The 21,032-nt window shown below is 39.7% G+C and overlaps 1 protein-coding gene across 5 annotated transcripts; it reads right to left on the bottom strand.

Moving 5' to 3' along the window:
• Positions 1–241: 241 nt before the first annotated feature.
• On the bottom strand, positions 242–20,651 carry LOC131315566 (small RNA 2'-O-methyltransferase). Of its 5 annotated transcripts, none has more exons than XM_058344702.1 (10): positions 20,426–20,651; positions 17,617–17,893; positions 15,592–15,678; positions 12,763–13,220; positions 11,073–11,318; positions 8,800–9,752; positions 7,923–8,074; positions 7,732–7,848; positions 7,003–7,140; positions 242–912 (listed from the first exon to the last, which is right to left on the bottom strand). In XM_058344702.1, the coding sequence occupies exons 2-10, from the start codon at positions 17,887–17,889 to the stop codon at positions 502–504; spliced, it is 2,835 nt and encodes a 944-aa protein (XP_058200685.1). In that variant the 5' UTR covers positions 17,890–17,893; positions 20,426–20,651; the 3' UTR covers positions 242–501. The 5 variants fall into 5 exon arrangements, with proteins under 5 accessions (XP_058200685.1, XP_058200686.1, XP_058200687.1 ...); XM_058344703.1 differs by having other exon boundaries at positions 17,617–17,896; positions 20,491–20,644; XM_058344704.1 differs by having other exon boundaries at positions 20,491–20,641.
• Positions 20,652–21,032: the final 381 nt, after the last annotated feature.

The following is a 21,032-nucleotide window of genomic DNA, read 5'->3' as shown; positions in this document are numbered from 1 at the left end:
GAAATTGGGGCTAGATAGATTTTGTACATGTTCAAATAGAATCATCACTTACATTGAACCAACTTTTTAGGACGGGACGAGTAAACTCTCAGGCCCCTATATTGCTCCGCCCATGAGACTCGTACACAACATGACACAATGCTCACCCATAATTCTAGCATAACATTTCCCCCTTTTTCCGCTGTGACCCGAATATAACATATGGGGAATAACTTCACAATTGATTCAACGAGTACCTCTGTCCCTGGAATATCAATATGTCATATCTTATATATAAACACTGAGAAATTGTTCTTTTTGCCAATTGGGCCAAGTTCCAGTAAATTGCATTTTCTTACAATCTGTGAGACATCTATATATCACCTTTCGCAATTAAACCTCTTCCCTAGCAAAATTCAAATAATCTAATATGCCCTGCAGCCCCGACTAAAAGTTTAAAGCAAAATACTCATCTGTGCACTAGTTCGAATTATTTGAAATCTCATAGAGCAGATGTTACTGTCAAGTGCTATTCCATTCCCATATGACACGGTACTTATGGGTCACATCTGCGTTTTTTGGGCATTCATCCCCCCTTCTGAAAAGAGCAATCTGGGAGGCAAATCCTGGTTCCTTGTCTGGGGCACCACCAACTCCGCTGAATTCAACACTGTAGTTGTGCCTCGCAGCAAGGTCAGAAGCCCAACGGCCAAACTGCTCACGAGTCCACTCAAACTTGTGGTCATGGTTACGAAACTTACAAGATTGTTGATGGTTACTATCGTCCGGATCTTCCTCTTGGGGAGTAGATCGCTGAAGTATCATGTTGTACTCATAGTTTGGTGTGGAGACGATAAGAATCCTCGGACAAAATTTACTTAGCACAATGTCGCCAAATAAGTATGCTTGATCTTCCTCCATGTGCTCAATCACCTGTTAATTATCACAACAATGGCCAATGTAGGAACCAATGAAACAAGAATTCATGCACAATATTGGGTGTACAACAAAATTCATCAACGTAAAGGTAAAGGTAAAGGTAAGTGTAAAGGAAAGGAAGCCAAGGAGACATTGGAAAGTCTACTGATACCCAGTCTGCGCAAGGAAATCATAAGGCATCCGAGACAGAGTCTCTTCTTCGAAAGATGAAGCTAATAATCAGCTCAACAGACATACGTCAATAATGAAAATTTTCTACTAGGATTTTGATTGGAAAAAAAGCTCCTAAAAAAATTTCACACAGCCCAAAGGGCACTGAAAGCGAAGACAGTTTGTCTTAAAGTGATGAATTGATGATCATGTGATCCAATGACGAAGATGTGAATCCAGTGGATACCATTTTTGACTCCTTACAGAAAAAAAGATTCAAATAACCATTTTAAGGTCTTTTGGATTTTAGGATTACTATATGCAATCTTCTGTCTTTGTCTCCCTCTACTTCATTATATGTTTTACCAAGATTATTCATCCATACACGTATACACGAAAATTGATGGAAACAAAATCTAAGGTATATCATACGAGAGCTAATACACAATACTACTCCCATTACGAGATTCCCAACATCATAAATTTCAGTAGAAACTATTGTATTTTGTACCCAAACTGAAGTCTATCCATACATATGTTAAGAAGACAATTCCCAACCAAAGTACTGAGAAATAACTAATGTTAGAATAGTGTTAGTGTTTGTCGTCGTCGTTGTCCCACGTGGGTCAGCTAAGCCTTCAAGGACTTATCGTTTAATATAAATAAAGATTATGTGTGTTAGGGTTAATTAACACCCTAAACGCTTTCTCAAACAACATGGTATCAGAGCCACCCTCACTCTAACCCTAACCCTAACCCTAATAAGTCTCTAATTCCGCCGCCAATCACCACTGTATGTTTCCGCCGCCGTTCGTCGTTGTCAGTCCAGCCGATCACTAGTTTACCCCATCCCAAAATCCTAAATCTGTAGAACACCAGTCGACTCTCAAAACAAACCCTAACCTACCGAAACTTACTGTTAAACCCTACTCAACCCTAATCGACACCAAATCACCACCACCCAACACTAATCGACCAGCACCCAACCATAATCGACCCCTACCCACTTCAGAAACCTATATCGACTCCTACCCACTACAAATTGACCTTCAAAATCATGAGACATCTAAATCGAGTACAAAATCATGTGGGTTTTACTCGAAACAATCTGCACAGGGCTCAAACTCATGATTTATGCTCGAAATCCTTCCCAACATGCAATTTTTTGCTTGAAACCTATTGCATAGTGCTCGAAATCTAACCCAGTGCTTTGGAAATCATGATTTGTTAGTCACCCAGTGCTTGAACATTGCGATTTGTTTGCCATCCACTTCTGAAAATCGCGGTATGATCTATTTGGTCTTCCGTTCTGTTCTGGTTTTGGGAGTTGATCGGCTGTTGCGTTTCTAGTTCTTTGGTATAATGTGGTTGATTGCTGCTTGGTTGATTGTTTGGTTGATTACTTTGATCTACTCGGTTATTTATCTTGGTTGCTCTGGAGGGTTGTCGATTGGTTGTTTGGTTGTTCGTATTGGTTGTTGAGATTCATTGTGATGGGTTCTACTTCTGCATCTAGTTCTAGTTCTGTTGTTGCTGCTAGTTTTCCTCCGAATTGGGCTCCTGAAATAATGTCGATCGCTACTATTCACTTGAATGGCAAGAATTATGTTACTTGGGCAAAGTCTATTGAAACATATTTTATGGGCTCCAAACAGTATACCTATATAACAGATGATCCTCCTAAGCCAACTAAGTCGACTCATGCGAATTGGGTGGTTGAGGATGCACAGATTCGTCTTTGATTGTGGAATAGTATGGAGCCCGCGATTGCTGGCACATTTGTCTTTTGTGATACTACTAAACAGGCTTGGCATCGGGCTAAGCAGTTATATTCAGGGGTTAATAATCTTCGCCGGACCTTTGATCTTCATCAGATGAATTTCTCTTTTGGCCTTGGTGATTTTACTTTGGAAGAATATTATGCTAAGTTCAGCGGTGTTTGTGAGGAGCTTAACATCTATTAGCCCCTTTCTACCGATGTTGAGGTTATGCGTCGCCACCATGAAAACTTGAATGCAGCTCGATTCTTGTCTGGCTTGCCCAAGTTTTTATATCATGTTTGCTGTCAACTACTGGAGGGCGGGAGTTGCCTCCTCTGAGTGAGGTGCTTAGTCGTCTTTGTCAGTCTTCTATATCTGATACTAGTCCTCCTCCCCTACTGCCTTCTGATCGCATCGCTTTGCTTTGGCCACATCTGCTTCTGGTGGTCACTATTTCTGCGGTTTTGGTCGTGGTGGTCAGGAGTCATGAGGAGGTGGTCGCAACTTTGGCTGTGGAGGCCACGGGTTTGGTCATGATTTTGGCCGCGGAGGCCGTGGGCAACATTTGATGGTCGTGGCCGAGGTTGGGTTTCTCTGCATTTCATTGTAATGGGACCAATCACACTGTTGATTATAGTTGGGTTCTTTATGATCTTCTGTCTGCGCATCAGGCTATTATCTCTTAGGATGATGGGAATTTATTGACTGAGGGCAATGTTTTAAAAACTGAGAGAATTGGAAAAGGGACCAGGTGGATGGGTCCCCGGTTCAACCATGGTCGAACCAGAGTTGAAACGTGATGTCATATTTATATTAATTATATATATTAATAGTACTAAATTAACTAAAAATAAAATATAAAGCATTTATGTATATGAGAATTTTGAAATGAGAGGAAGAAATGAACACCTGTTCAAACGAGCTGCATTTTACCATTTTACTCAATCCCACATCGGAAGTGAGTTAAACATGAAGGAAGCCCAATGTCTATAAAGCCTTAACAATGGATTGAGAAGATAGTTACGTGGGTGAATGGCTGATTCTCAACCTTTCCATGGGTCCCATGTACAGCTGGCCAGCATTTGATAGACCTAGTGTGAAGCGGAGCTTTAAATGTTCTGCCAATAAGTTCAAATTTTGATGCCTACCGGTTCGGTAAACCCGTGCACGGTTCCAACGGTTTTACGGTTCAGTCGTCTAGATCGAGTGGTTTTCATAAAATAGGCTGGTTTTGCAATTTTACCAGTTTTGAGGTTGGTCCGGACTGGTGCATAGGCCGGTCAACAGTCTAACCGGTCAAACCGTTCGGCCCGGTCCTATTTTTAAAACATTGACCGAGGGATCTAGCTCCGCTCCTCATGTGGTTACTATTCCAAAGGATGAGTACGTCTCACTTCTATGCCATCTTCTTCCACTGCTACGTTTGCTCATAGAGGTTCATCTTATGCTGGTCTTGCTTCCAATACTCCTTGGGTCATTGATTCTGGTGTCACAGATCATATGACTAGTGTCTCCACCATCTTATCTGGTTCTCGTTCCTTGGAAAATCTCCCCGTGTGACATTAGCTAATGGTTCTACCACTGATATTACTGGTTTGGGTTCTATTACTTGGAGTTCATCACTTTCGTTAGATTATGTTTTACATGTTTCTCGTTTTCTATATAGTCTTCTCTCTATCAGTAAGCTTACAAAATCCCTAAATTGTTCCATAACATTCTTTCCTGGCTCTTGAGTTTTTTAGTATCTCACGATAGGGAAGAAGATTGGTGGGGGTGCTAAACATTGTGGTCTCTATTATTTTAGTGACGACGAGCTATCTTCTTCAGTTGCACTTCAGTCCTCTATTTCACCATATCAGCATCATTGTTGTCTTGGCCATCCGTCTCTTTAGAATCTCAAGCGGTTGGGTCCCATCTTGTGGTCGTGTCACAGTTTTACCATAGTTGTCAAGGGCGAAAGGTGCACCGAGGCGCAAAGTCCTATTGGGCCAAAGGCGAGAGGCGCCCCTTTCTTAAGCAAGGCACGTCTATTCGGGAAAAAAATAGGAAAAATAGCATACACTAATATTTCACATAATAAGCACTAAGCCAATGAGTTTACCATCCAAAAGATACATAAAAGCATCCATCACATGTCAAATGGACTAAATGTCAAAAAAATTGTTTGACAAAACCCAGAACTTGTTTTTACATACGAAGCTATATATACGTAAAGAGAGGAAAGGAGAAGAGGGACAGAGGAGATCGATACAGAGGAGAGGAGAGATGACGACTAATCGACGGCCCTTTTGTTATCGAATCGGTTGTAGCCGGTAAGTGACTGAGAGCCCTACTTTTTTTTGATTTGCCCTTTTGTTTCTTTTGAAATCGACGGCCGAAGGTAAAATTTTAACCTAGACAACAAAATCTTAAGGCTGTGATCAATTTTGAGAGAAGCACGCCTTTTTGCGCCTCGTCGCCTTTGTTGCCCAGTCTGCACCTTATTCAAGTCGCCTCGCCTGGGGTCATACAAGACGATGGGGGTGCGCCTCGCCTAGGTGCGCACCTTTGACAACTATGGGTTTTACCGCGTGAAGTTTGTGAGTTTAGTAAACACCATCATGTTTCCTTTCCCCATAGACTAGAGAGTTTGGTGCCGAGATCTTTTTATTTAGTTCATTCTGATATTTGGGATCCTATACATGTTTCGTCACGTTCTGATTTTCGGTGTTTTGTTATTTTTGTTGATGATTATTCCGGAGTTATGTTTATCTTATGAAAGAGCGGTCTAAGTTGTATGCAATTTTTAAGCCCTTTTATCAGGAAATAAAAACTCAGTTTGGTGTTCCCATTCGTATTTATCGTAATGCTTTGTCTACTTTCTTTAATGATCACGATATTATCCACCAAACCTCTTGTTCTCGCACTTCACAACAGAATGGAGTCGCCGAGGGCAAGTTGCGACATATGCTAGAGGTCGCAAGTGCTCTTTTATTTCAACAGCAAGTACCCAAATCTTATTGGAGTGATGTTGTTCTTACTGCTGCATACCTTATCAATCGTATGCCGTCTATGGTCCTTAGGGGTCAGATTCCACACGCTGTTTTGTTTCCTGGTCATCCACTACATCCTCTACCCCCTCGAGTGTTTGGGTGCACATGTTATGTTCAGATTCCACACACTGTTTTGTTTCTTGGTCGTCCACTACATCCTCTACCCCATTGAGTGTTTGGGTGCACATGTTATGTTCATGCTCTGGATCTTGGACGAGATAAAATGGATCCTCAATCTGTCAAATGTGTGTTTCTTGGGTATTCTCGCACCCAAAAGGGTATAAGTGTTACTCTCCTCTTTGTCATGAATTTGTGTGCACTGATGTAAAGTTCAATGAGTCATTGCCCCTTTTCACACACCCCCCCCCCCGACATTTGACCACATCTTCCACAGCATCGCGAGATCCAGGCGTTTCTCCTAATTCTTTTTCTTTTCTCATTGCTCTTCGCAAAGGTACTCGTACTTCTCATCTCATTGCTGATTATGTCTCTTATGATCACTTATCTTCCTTCATCTCTTTGTGCATTTGCCACTTCTGTGTCGTCTGTATTTGTTCCTAACACTTTTCAGGAAGCCTTGTCTATTTTTGAGTGGCAGACACCGATGGAGGATGAAATGTCAGCCCCTTCATCATAATGACACTTGATAGTTGGTACCTCTTCCGCCTGGAAAAACCACCGTTAGGTGCTCACGGTCAAGTACCATCCTAATGGGTTTGTTGAGCGCCACAAAGCTCGTCTCATTGCTAAAGGTAATACACATACATATGGTGTTGATTATGCAGAGACTTTTCAATTATCTCACTAGATGACTTCACATAATTCCTTTTGCGATGAAACATGTTGATAAAGTGAATGGTTTTGGGGTGTATTGAAACAAACAGCGTATGATAGATATGTATCGTGAAACATAAAATATTCATCTTCCAGCGATTCACATACAGACATGAATCGACAGCTTGGTGTACTGAATCGAATCTGAATACCGTAAATGGTCTGAAATGTGAATGTCTAAAACTGTAGTGTACTTCAAAGTATTCAATTAAAAGCAAGAAAAGGTTGTAACGATACCCTTTGTTGTAGTTATTAAAACAAGCTCCATATCTAAGTAGCATTCATGGATCAGAAAGAGAGTCAAGTACCTCTAAGCAAGTGCCAATGTCGAATCCATACAACCTAGAGTCAAAGATTGTGATGGAACCATCATACAGCAGCACAGATTTTATAAAAGTACTTGACGCATTAGCATCAGAACTTGTACTTAGCTTTGAATAGAGTATCTGCATAGTCCAAAGAACAGTAGATGTAACCGGATGTGAAGCATAACAAGTGAACCATTCTACGAAAGAATCACTAGTTTAAATCAGCCACACAAACCATTTTATAAACAAGAGATAAAAAGAAAGATGTGCCATCACTGCCCCTGCACTTTACAGGAAACAAATAACTTGGGGTCAATCCAAACCAGGAAGATTCCTATGTTTTTTGTTTTTTTTTTGGTCCGCAGGAAGATTCCTATGTGCACAATTGAACATGACTTTATCAATGATTCAACATAGGCTCATAGCCACCGAGTCTAAAACCTTCTCCAAAAGTGTTTTGTGACATAGCCGATCAACAAAAAAAAAAAGTGTTTGTGGAATAAATCACTAGAAACCAATCAATTAGCTCTTTGCCCACACCTTGTATCAAGCAGAAATGGAGAAGGCCAGGGCCATACCAAAATCATGAATGAGATATTGGGCAAAAATTAATTTGCAATTATGATTAGCACCATGTTCTTCATACTATCCCTTCAGTTCCTACTTATGGAAATCGGAACAAGAAGAAGAAAAAACTAGATCAAAACTCAGATTGAACATATCTTTGACCTTTGCAGCATGCGCGAGACTCTTTCGGGAAAGATCAACACCAACAATTTTCTCCAGAGACGTCGGGAATTCTAGCAAAGATTCCAGTAAACTTCCAGAGCCACATCCAAAATCCACCTGGAACATAACCAGAAATTAAGCTAAAACCTTACGATCAATTTGGATGATAGAACAAATCCTAGGACACAAACCAAAGACGAAGCACAAGATTCTTTAATATGTTGGACTGCATAATCTACACGTTGCTTTGATAAAGGGGGACTGAATAGAGCCTGCTCCATTCGGTCCTCCAAGGGTTCCGTCACCCGCAACAGAGTTGTGGTGCACTCTAAGCTGCAGCCTCCTGCCATGTAAACATGAACAATAAAGGAACTTCAATAGGGGATCAAAAGTGTACAATGTACAATGAAGTGAAATGTATTTCCATTCTGTCCAGAACAAGGTATTCAGATAAACCTCCACATGAATTTCATCCACATGAATATCTTTTTTCAAGTGATTCATGCTTCCATTACCCTAGTAATATATGTCACGTAGACTTTATAAATGTCTAAGCTATAAAGTACCTGCATCACATGCTCGACCGTCAGTTACGGTTATGGGATCCGTGCCCGACATTTATTGTTGGACATTCACCTGACAGCCTATTGTGTGACACAAATTTAACATGAACTACGGTTAGAACTCCTATATTATGCATGGAGTGGCAAAAGGCACGTTGTAGACACCACTTATCCTGGCAAATAAAACTATAAAAGAAATATATTAAAAGCTTTACTGAATATGTTGTGTCCCTGCGTCCGTGAAATGAAAATTAGATGGACCCGACAATTAGACATATCCGTCCGACACCTATACTGTAATCCATTTAACATAGCTTGTAATTGGACAAGAGTACATTACACAGTAATCACACGGTGGATAATATTGATATTTCTAAACTTTTGCACATAAACGAGAGCGACAATAATGAAATTCTGAACATGGACTTCTCACCATTTTCATGGTGCAGCTAGCTGCCTAATGTGATGAAACTTGATAAAGTCAACATACTAGGTGAGAACTCACCTGGAGTTAATACCGGAAGAATTAAGGAAGGCTCACGAGCTGAAGCTACAATCAACTCTTGAGGAGGGAACTTCATATAGAACCTTGCAGACTGACCAACAGACATCTGTGTCACAACTGATTCAAGGCAGGAAATCACAGCACCAGACCCTATCTCAAACTCGAAATCTTCAGTGCTTTCAATAAGTTCTTTCTCATATTCTCCTCCAGTAACTAAACATATGGAATAGACTATACATACCAACCACCCATTAGAAGGAGAGACTCCAGAATCTGGACCTTTGAGGTCTATAAAGCCCACTTTATCTCCCAGCATTCCGTTTAGCTGATTTATACAAGCTGAATCTAGCACTCTGTCTTCCTCTTCAACCCCAATGCTCTGCCAAAAAGTGTACACTGATACGGCCAGAGAAAACTCCTTAATGAAGAGTTGGGAATCAAACTGGATGTCAAGAACGTCTCCGCAAGTGGTCAGCTCCTCTAAAGCCATATCTAGTTTCTTAAAATACTTATTCAACCAAGAGAGAACTCTCAGAGAAGCATTCTGAAAGGCATCATTCTGCTTCTTAAAAGATTGTTTTGGTGAACACTTAATAATCAAATCTTGACACCTGGAAAATATTTTTACTTCACAACTAAAAGTCTCTCTGGATCCCGTGGGTATACTACCACTGATATCATTTGCACCTTCGTTTCTTACTTGGTTACTTGACTCAGTAACCTTCAGCTTCTTCTGCGATCCAGGAAACTCTGTCAACGATTCCAGGGGATTACTGACGATAGAGAAGACAGGTTCAGATAAACGGTGGTGACAGCAGAATGTACGTAGGAGTTCTCTTGGGAATGAACCCCTCCAATTGGTTCGCGAAGTGAATGCTGCAGGCAACTCTGCTGCAAGTACTGCATCTCTGGACAACTTGTAAAGTCCACTGGGTGTTTTACTTACAAGTATCCTGCAAAATGTTACGTGTAACCTTTAAACAAAGCAAATTTGAAGATATTTAGTGGCTCACAAGGTTCACATGAAAGCATCATATGAGATGAGAGAATACAACCTTTCACCATCTAAGACACTGAATATACTTTCAAACTGAGTGAAAGAGCAGTCAAGTTCACACAACCAGCATGTTGCATACGACAATGGCACATGCTGATGGTGACCAGCATAAAGGGATATGATAAATGAATGCCTTGTTTGGATCACGATTTGGAAAAAAAATTCAAACTCAAAAAACACTCATTATCCCTACTTCCAATCATTACTCTCATTTCTCTCCCCACTCATTACCCTTATCTCCAATCATTACTCTCATTTCTCTCTCTATCTCTCTCCACTCATTACCTCTATATCTAATTATTACCCTAATTTTTCTCTCCACTCATTACCCAAAAACCAAATCCAAAAAATTTCAAATCATGAACCAAACAAGGCAGAAAAATGTCAACCTTCTTTAAGTATCTGTATGAAAATTTTGATTAGCACCGGTCAATAGCTTTATTTCTGTCTTTTAACTGATAGAAACAGTTTTTGCCACTTTTCCCTCAAAGTTAAAGGGGTATCAGATAGTATAGAATGCACTAAAATTATGTGACTCAATGAAATACCGTCAAACTGCAGCTATATTTTCTTATGAAAAGACCTCAAATTAGCTTGTGAATGACGGCTGTTATTCAGCTTAACCTTAAATATGAGAAAAAGAAATAGCAAGAAATAAGGTTACTCTAACCTGGATTATTTTCCCAACCTTTAGTGGACCATGAAGCTAATCTTCACTTTAAAAGCATAAGAACCTCAAACTAATTTTCATTAGTATGATCGATCATTAAGACGTGAAAAGTCATCCTCATTGCTTGGCTTTCAAGAAAGTCTCAAGTTCAAGTTTTTTGGTTGTCAATCAACTTCAAAGAATCATCAACGCGCGTGCGCTTTGGTTAAATAACTTACCCGAAGTACGTACTATTGGTGGTGAAGAAAAATGAGAACTAATACCCTATACAAAGCCTAGTAGCCTACATCCCAATAGTATATATTGACAAGACTAGAGACTAGAGAGACAATGAAATGAAACTTCCAGGAGATGATTGTACACATATGATGTATGCAAAAATAAACATTCAGATAGCTTTAAACGAGCAACAAGTATTTTCTCATCCAAAACAAAACATGCAAGTCAAGCATAGTTTTGAGGTATAAAATGTGCAAACGATTTTCAGAGCACTAGCAGTTGAAGAGTGCATGTGGGCAATGCATTACAAAAGAGTCAAGACAAGACCTGTAAAATGTGCGCAAGGACACATCCTCATAGAAGAGGTCACTAGACTTCCATTTGTATCCAATAGATGCCAAAATTGCATCACCATATATAAGCTGGCCAGATAAGTAACTTCCTCTTTTATTTAAAGATCCTTTGGGATAAACAGCTTCTGCTGAGTGTAGAAGTCCTGATGACAGATCCCCCAGGCATGACTTGGGAGCACAAAAGTACAATCTCATCTCTAACGAAGCTTTGCCAATAGTCCTGTAAAAGAAATGTATAGTTCCTTCAAATAAATAGATATTCATAGCCGACACCTCATTCCACTTAGAGAAAGGAAAGGGGTTTAGGTATGGAAAATCAACTCAGCTTTTCGAGTCCCACCCTACCATGACCTAGTGTAAATGTTGGGGCCGAACTTGAATTCGTTCGATCAACAACAAATTAAAGGAGTTTCAGACCTATCCTGCCTCCATTAGGTAAACTTTTATACAAGAATAGCCCTGTTAAATCTGACCTATCCTTGTTTATCTTCCGCACAAGGCAGACTCTCACCGCTCTCTACACTCGTCCCCCTTTCCTCGTCTAGTCTAGATATTTATAATTTTGCGCATGGTTACCCGAGTTTTTACGTGTATAAAGGATGTTCCGTGTTTTGTCATGGACATATATAGCATGTGCATGTTTATCTGTTGTACGTGTATGTCTGCGTTACCTCTTAAAATGCAGACTCCCCTTTTCCGATCAAATTTCGATAATCTAAGTCACTCAATGTGTTTAGAACGTGGTTTTAAGAATACCCGCGAAAAATCGGCAAAAAAAAAGACCAGGAAGGGCTTGATTTGAGCAGTTTTTTATTGAACTGTTCAATAAAAAACTGTTCGGATGAAGCCCGTCCCGGTCTTTTTTTTTTGTTGATTTCTAGCGAGTACCCTTAAAATCACGTTCTGATCACATTGAGCAGCTCGGATCATCAAAATTCGATCCAGAAATGTGAGAAATGGGGAGGTCCGCATTTTAACTAAAATGAGAACCACCTCATGTGAAGCGGACCGATATATATCTATCGAATCAGAATTTTTGAGTTAGGGATTATACACAGGCAGCTGTCCCATGCCCAACCTGTTTCCATCTCTAATTTTTCCAGACATGCTGCTCCATGCTGGAGGCTAGATTCCAGCTATAGCTTCCACAGATCCAGACATGGTTTCTTTCCATGCTTGTTAATCTTTAATGAGAAAGATGTGAGTTTGTGGATTGTTGAATACCCGAATGTGATCACCCATACATGGCATGGATAACAAGCATGTATGGATGGGATCATAACGATTTAAGAATAACAACTCTAAAATGACTGTAAGTTGATAATGAACCACAGTTATGTAAACACAGTCCTCTGAGATCAGCGTCATGTCAATATGGCAGTCACACAGGTAAAAACCCACCAAATGGAACCTAAATGGATCCAATAAAATTGGGGCTACAAGGGAGTGTACTTAGAAAATGTGGAAATTCTATGAACAATAGGCTGATTCTAATTGGGCCCTTTTATTTATCTCGACAACCCACCACCTCTCTAAGGGGTCATTGCCACGATAAGTGGGAGGGGTGGAGGAGAGACATAAGGTGGTGTATCCAGAATTAACCAATAAGTATATTGAAGAAAAAAATATGAGCAATAACCCTAATCGATTTATGTTCTCGTTACCTGGAAATAAAAACCGTAGAAGCATCACATAAACCAAGTTTTTGAGCAATAACATCCAGGTAATAATCATTTGGGGCAACCTTGAGCATCAAGGGTACAACAGCCTTTTCTTCTGAGCACGGAATAAGGATTGCTAAAATCCAAATACTTCCAGCCAAGCTCGACTGCTGGTTGAACAGAGTCTGCATAATCTCAGGAGGGTATGGATTTCCTCTCTGCAACGAAAGCTGATCTTCACGAGCAGTTACTGAACCAGATGATTGTTGAGCGGCCTTCAGCAGAAGTGACATAATCAACAGCGGATCTGACTCAACCTTTGGATTTATGGTTTTACACAAACTACCGAGCTTTGCATCATAGACAGCAAGGACGGATATCGGAACTAGACAACTGAGATGTCCCACTCTCTGCAAAGCTGCTCTAAAGTGACAGCTCAGGGGATGAGGAGATGAAAGGAACTTCACCAATGACACAAATTAGCAAAACATTGTCAATCAAAACTTCGAATGTCCAAATAAGCTGATTTAAGTACAAGTGGCCAACATATCCCAAGATCGATGAGAAACTGCATTAAATGAGCACAGTTTTTCCAACACAATTTTCCTCATTCCATAAACCAGAAAAAGTTTGATGCTAATAAAGGACTATGCATAAGCCAAAGCTGACAGTTTTTTTTTATCAAGTCATTCGGGTAAAAGACCCATGGTTCACAAAAATAAGTTGGGTCAACCAGAATGGTCTTACGTAACAAGAAGGATTGTGCTTTTAATAACCAAAATGAGTTTAGCTTGTTTTTCACACAATAACACGGGGAAAAAATCAACAAACTTTTTTGGAATGCACCATTTCATCAACAATGGCAAATGAACCCTCACATATGCAATGTTCTAAAAGTCGCTTGGCGCTAGTCGGGCGGTCGGCCACCTTCGAGCGATTAATCGGATTAATCAGCGATTAATCGGTGCATATTAATTAGTAATCGGCGATTAATCGTTAATCGGACCTAATCGGATAGGCCCCACTAGCTATTAATCGGTGATTAATCGCCTATTAATTCCTCGTTTTAGAACACTGCACATATGTAAAGTGTACATAAGAAAGGTTGAGTTGATTGTTGGACTTGTCAACTTTTTCAAGAGAGAGATCCACTACCCGTTACACACTTTGGGAATCATGGGAAATATAACAACGTATAAGGATGCCTAAATTGCAGTATCCCTCACTTCAGTCAACCTGCCAAAGTTGGGTTAATTCATGTATTTTTTAATATACGTATAAACAAAGCACCAAAGTAGTACCTTTTAGAAATTTCTTGTCCCAAAACTTGGACACTATAGTCATCCATACTACTAGGTTTGAAAAAGTTACACAGCATTCATCTTACCTCCATGGAGATCTATATCTCAGATCCTTCCTCTTTTAAAATTTGTTTTAAAACAAAACTGTTCCTTACCAATATTACCCCATGCGAATCAAACATGGGATCGGGTAAAATTAGAGATGAAATTAATCCAGGACAAATATCTGGGGACTAACAATCCCAGGACTATTAATCCCATAGGTTTTAATCTGCGAATCAAACAAGGCCTAAAAGTAAAAGGGGGAGGAGGGGATCAATGCTGGGACTTGGGAGGATGTTTCACTCGTGGCAGGTGCTTCTTCCTTTTGTACTTAGATTGTTCCCACACTTGTACCAGTAGGACAGTCTTAGTAATGTTTCTGTTGCTTCTACGACATTTTTTCATGTGGCTCCAATCTCATGGAATTCCAATATTTCACCAATTCTAATGGCAGGGGATCAATGGAAATGGCTTCATTGTTGACTCTCCTTGATGATTTTTCAGTGAATCCAAATGTTGGGGATAAGGTTTCATGTCTTCAGCCTTCGCTCATTCAACTGGAACATTTTCATGCAATTCCTTTTACCCAAGATCACAGATTATCTAGATGTTCCTCCATTTTCTTATCATACAAGAATTGGGAAAGCAGTATTGCCTCTCAGAATAAATTTTTTATGGCCTTTAGCACATAATAGTCTCCTGGCCAACAATAGATTTTGAAAAATGACACCTAATCACAACCTTTGCCCCAAAAGGTGTATCATGTGTAAGAGGATTAGGCATCTTTGAACCACTTATTCTTGCATCACCCTTAGCCTTGCGTTCATCGAACTGACTCTTTCAAATGATGGATTTCCGTTGATCAGCCCCCAATTCCTGTTCCCATATGCTTTTAACCAAACTTTATTGGTTTGGAAGTAACAAGAAAACGAAGCTTTGTGGTTTTGCGTTAGTTTTTCAATCTTCTGAGCCTCTAGAGGATAAGTGAGTTAGTTGTCTTCTTTTGGGGCATTAGTTTCTTCACCATCTAAGGGAATTCAGTTGTTTTTCAATTTCTAGGGATTGAAAGCAGCAAGTGATTCATAGTACGAGGTTTAGTTTTGTTCCACTTCTCACTTTTGTTTCTCTTTTCTTCTGGGGGCAAAAGCATTACTACATATCTTTAACAATATTTAGTCTATTTCCAATCAACAGTAATACTGCAAGGTTTTTTTCTCCACATTCTAGGTTCCTGTTTAACCTAGATACACTTGATGCCCACGATTTTAGAGGGATGAAAGGGCGAACAGTACAAAACAATTTTCTAAAGGAAACTGTACCAATACATAAACAAATATAAAAGCAGTAGTGCAAACAGGTAAGATGGTCACAATGTTTATCTAAGTAAGCTGAAAAAAACAGTCCAAATGTTTCAAGGCACTAATGGCAACAAGGGAAGTTTCTTATTGTGAAAAGAAATCGCTTTTGTAGTCCTCTATAAGAAACATACCTCATTTGAAAATAAATATGAGAGACGAGCAACCAATGCATCCCATGGATCCTGTGCAGCCGTATCAGTCGCAGGATTGATGCCAAGCTGCCAGAAGAAAAAAGACAGGAATGACAGCTCAAGAAAATAAACTTTTCATAAGTCAAACCATGGCTTTGAGAGGGGAAAAAGACAAATCATATAATCTGAAAGATCACGCAGAATGGAGAGCCAACAATACGAAGAGTGCCAAATAAACATGGTGGAGTGTAAATGCCATTACAAGCAGATAATGCCTAAGATTTGTCATTATACTAGCAAACTATACGCATCTTGAGCACATTATGCAGTACCTTTAGAACCTCATTTTCGACATACTGTAAAGTGTGAAATAGTAGAATATATAATGCAAAAACTTATATACGGATACATAAATGTAGCTAGAAATCCAACAACTTCAGTGACTTCATTTATGCTGAGTCCAAAGTGTTAGTCCTACTTCATGGTTACGTAATTATGGTGACTCGAACTTACCTCTCCACTGGGGGGTGTGGCTAAAGCTTTTGGGTCCCCAAAATGACAAGTCTTTGCACAATTGTAACACGCTTGCCAATAAAAGATGATATTAAGGAGACTCTCAACAGCTGTGTGGCCAATCCTTTTTCAGTCACAGAGAGAATCTGAGCACCTTTCAACATTGTTTCAGGGCAGGAACAAAAGTTCTAACACCAATGTACTTGTCAAAATCTATGCATGTGTTCTTTACTGGCAAATTTTGACGCGACAAGTAAAGGCAACCAGTATCATAAGCCAAACAAGGCCTTAAACCTAACTTGCTGAGAATTTCAATTGTTTTTACTGGGACGAATGGTCAACCCCCCCGATTATGTGAAGCGAAGTCCCACATCGCTTGGGTACCAAAGTAATATGAAGAATATAAGCGTGAGGGCACCCTCACCTCAAAAGCTAGCTTTTGGGGTTGAGTTCTACCCAAGACCGTCTAACATGGTATCAGAGCTGGGTATGCCAAGGATGGGTAGGGTGCGTGTCCCTGGCCTACAAGCGGCTGGTGCTGCCGAGCGAGCACGCTGGGCATGAGGGACGGTGTGAAGCGAAGTCCCACATCGCTTGGGTACCAAAGTAATATGAAGAATATAAGCGTGAGGGCACTCTCACCTCAAAAGCTAGTTTTTGGGGTTGAGTTCTACCCAAGACCGTCTAACAAATTAATCATACCTAGCCACCTAATTCTTTGAATAATCCCGCCTAGGCGCCTAATTCTCTGATTCATCCTGCCTAGCCCCCTAATCCCGCCCAACAACCTTGCCAATTAGTCACTACCTAGCCGATTAGTCACCAACTAATCCTGCCTAGCTGCTGACTAATCATCCCGCTACCTAATTCAGCACCTAGGCCCCCAGTTGAGGTGGCGGACCACCGCCTGGCGCTTAGAGGCTGCCTAGGCCGATTTTAGAACACTGCACGCTAGATGACCAAGCACATATTGAAGAAACCACTTCCTTTTCCATAAAATTTCGACATCGACCCAAAAATGAGCCACGCAAGCTTGAAATGGAATATAGTTGAAAGACGAGGATGTTGCTTTCTGTTCGGTTGAGGAGGCCTAGCTCACATGGGATGAGGCTAATCATCACTAAGAAATAGCTGACTATGCCTTTACTAGTGCTAATCCGATGGTGTTTCCCAATCTTCATTGGTAAAGGTTGGAAAGTCGGTATGGAGGTCCCTCTGCATAGATTGCCTCCCAGATATCCGGATGAAGAAGTAACGCACAATAAGTGAAACTCACGATTGATAATTGACAATCATCAAGACATGAGAAACAAAACAAAAAAACACATGTAAGCTGATCAATCGTCTAAATACGAACAATTTTACAACGCAACCTTAGAATTCATTTCAGTGGTGAAAAAAGTAAAGCAACATGCAGAACAGTTCACTGATTGATGAAAGATAGCAGCCAGAATTCTAAATCAATCAAACAAAACCAAAATGTACTCAGAAACTAATAACATGAAGCAAAACCTTTTCCAAAGCCATCTCTGCAGCAGACTGCTTCGCATCCATTTTTTTCCTGAATGTTTCTGATAAAACTGAAAACTCTGGAAGTTGCAAGCGGCAACGATATAGACTGGGGCCTTTCTGTGGAATGGCTAACCCTGGGCATCCATTATGAGTCGGTTCATGTACTTCCTCAACCGTATAGCATGCTTTTTCACCAAACCTCTTGTGTATTTCTGCCTTAGGTGTAAGTGGAACCTTCTTTACCACCAAAGCAGGGGGCCCTCCCATTTCCATCTATCTCCTCCAGATAAAAAGTTATAGAGTGTTAGACAACATCTATTAACACCAATACTGACTAGCATCCTGTGTGAAATATGCCAAATCGAAGTAAATCGCAGAATACAAGGTATTAAGAGCAAGTACTAAACAAGCTAAGCTTTCTTCAGCCAAGAAAGTGAATATCCAACCATGATGCAATACCCTGACACAGAATGTGATGTTCATTTGGATTTTGGAGTAGAAACTAATCCCTAAATTTGCCTTATTAACTTGGATTGCCAAGCAGAAGGCAACATAGAGTACAATTGATAATGTTTAGAAGCTCTAGAAACTGAGGTTTTTTCCTCTATTAGCACATCCTCACTTATTTTACCCAATTAAAGAAACTATTTGATGAGAACAACTAACAAGTAGGAAACTGTTGTTTGCAATTTACAGAAACCATTGCCTATGAAGTAACTTATCGGAGGTGCAACAAGTCCTAAAAGAAGGATTACAAACCGCTGTTAAAATAAACAACGATTAAAAGCACTGCAACATCATTGTTTATGCACCTTTATCATCTTCTTGACGACACCTCTTTTTAAGATTTAAGGAATCACATGCAAACAGAATGCACAATAGAGTTTGATGTGGTTAATTGTAATCTCTAGAATATGAGAGTGGATGGCCTTTACACCCATGGCCAATTTTTTTTGAGTTGGATGCCTTCACATGGTATCAGGGTTTCTCGAAGTCTTTTGTTTAAGACTCTCCTGATTGATTGCCCCGTTGTTTGTGCCTTAAGTGCACCTCGGTTCATCATGATCCCTATGTTATGGATCCTTACCTCCCAAGTCCCAACATGCAAGTCAGGGATCGCACGTGTTGGGGACTGTTAGAGTTTGTCCTACATTGATTAATTAAAACCTCCAAAACTAGTATATGAGCCTAGGTGGCCTCTCCACTCATGGTGAGTTGGATACTTTAACAATCAAGATAACAAAAGGGCATAAAAACATAAGCTAGACGACACCAAGACCTCTTGGAAATACTATGTTAGATCATCAATTATTCAAAGAGCTTAAGTTGTAAGGAAATGGGCCCAAAATGTAGATCAAGCTAACCTGACCGATATAAACAAAATTAAACAATAACTATGACCCAAACCAACTAAAAATGACTGGGACAAAGTCAAAGGACAAACAAAAGGACGATAGTGTGGAGATAAAATGAGCTTCTATAGATCAAGAGTATGACAAGAAGGGTAACAGGGGCTGGGGGATTCAAAGTCAAACGAGCTTATTTTCTTTCTTTGGATTGGACACCACTTGGAAAGTAATCATGGCCGTTTTCTGGATATCTTCCTTCATACGTTTATAGTCAATAACAAATATATATAATACAAAGGTCAAAGAGTTTACATAGTTGATTATGACATGTTGGTAACGTGGAAGTTACTAAAGTTCACAATACGAAAGAGACTAATCAAAGAACCTTGAGGAGAAAAGCTAAAGAAAACAGAAAGAGTTGAGATTATGGGCCAAAATTGAGAGCCACTTGTTGGCTTGTTGCCTTTCTGTTGTGGGCGGGGTGGTTGAGGACGGGTGGCATGTTGGATTGCATACTCTCACCAATGTTCTATTGTAGAAGGTGGATATATTGAGAGGGAGTATGCATTGTGAATAGCACTCCACTAAGATCACCACACATAATTGGCGCTCGGCTTTGGAAAATTACAACCGTAGTGATCGGATTGGGTGATGTACATTGCCCTTTCGTAATATACACTCCTTAAATGCCACACATCCTCCTAAATTAGTACAGACTACAGACCTTATGTAGATTCAGCCCCCATGCTGATCTTAAATATCTTAACATCATTATTTAGAAAAATAATCAAATGTCCTCAGAACAGCGATCTAATATGAGGGTTCCCTCTCAAATAAGTGAACTTAAATATAAACGAAGACTTCATTTTTGGCTCACTTACTGCACATGGAAGCTAGTCAAGCAACAATCAAAAGAATATACCATCCCATGAGGAATGCAAATCAACAGATGAAGGTTTAACACCGTCGATTTTTTACTTTCAGCAAGTGCCAATAGAGGCTAATTATGGTCTCCTATCTACCAATGGCTTTAATGTGATATTCAGACATACCTGAAGTGATAATAGAATCAAAGTTGGCTCATTGATTAGTACATTCGACGAACTACTCTAATACCTTGCATAATTAATTACCACAAAAAAGTATTCAGCAAGATTACCATCCTAGCACTGACATTTCGTTGATATCCTCTCTTTTTTTCCCGGGAAAACCCTAAAACCCCAAAGTTCCATGAATACATAACAAGTTTATTACAAGGGAGGAATTCATTATCACTACATACGTGGAGCCAAATACAAGAAGCAATGAATTAATCAGCTTGCATTCAATTAGCAGGAAATAGAAGTTGACAAACAAAACATAGAAAAGAAAATGCAGCGAAAATGGTAACAGTAAGTGCGAGTTTTCAGAAAAAAATCTGTTCAAGAATCGTATGAATTACGGACAAAACTAAACATTACCGGGGGAAAAAAAATTTCAGTAGCACCGCTCTGAAGTGGAGTAGAAATCGGAAACGAAACCGTACTCTACATCGGCAATGGCTTTGACAAATAGAGGAGTAATAGAAATAGAGAGATAGAGTGCCTAGTGGTGCGGAAAAGGTTTTTGGTTTCAGTAGGGACTCGTGAGATTCTGGGTTTTAGAGAGAGAGAGAGAGGGCGATTCTAAAGAAAGAAAAAGCAGAGGGAAAGCTGGGACTTGGGGTTTCTTCTTCTTTTTCTTTTTCTTTTTCTTTTTCTTCTGCCAATATTTTGTGCATGCTGGGAGTTTTCCTGTGGCTAGATTTTTTTGGTCCAGACTATTTTTTTTATTTTTTTATTAGATTCCAGTTAAATCTTTTAAATTAAACGTTGTCCCAGCGATAAAAATTGATGAAGTATCAAAATATAGATCAAAGTTATATAAAGAAAACTAAAGACAAAAAAAGTTTGGAAAAGACGGTCTTCCAGCGTCATTTCATATAACTTTTTCAATATAATTTCATATTTTCTGCTTTTGTGTTCTCTTCACGTAGACGAATGATATGATGTAAACATTTTGACAAAAAACTAAAAAGAAGTAATTACA

The sequence above is a fragment of the Rhododendron vialii genome, chromosome 2a (assembly GCF_030253575.1).
Source record: "Rhododendron vialii isolate Sample 1 chromosome 2a, ASM3025357v1".
Classification (NCBI taxonomy): domain Eukaryota; kingdom Viridiplantae; phylum Streptophyta; class Magnoliopsida; order Ericales; family Ericaceae; genus Rhododendron; species Rhododendron vialii.
The sequence above is the reverse complement of the archived record's forward strand: the minus strand, read 5'-3'. Positions and strand labels throughout refer to the sequence as shown.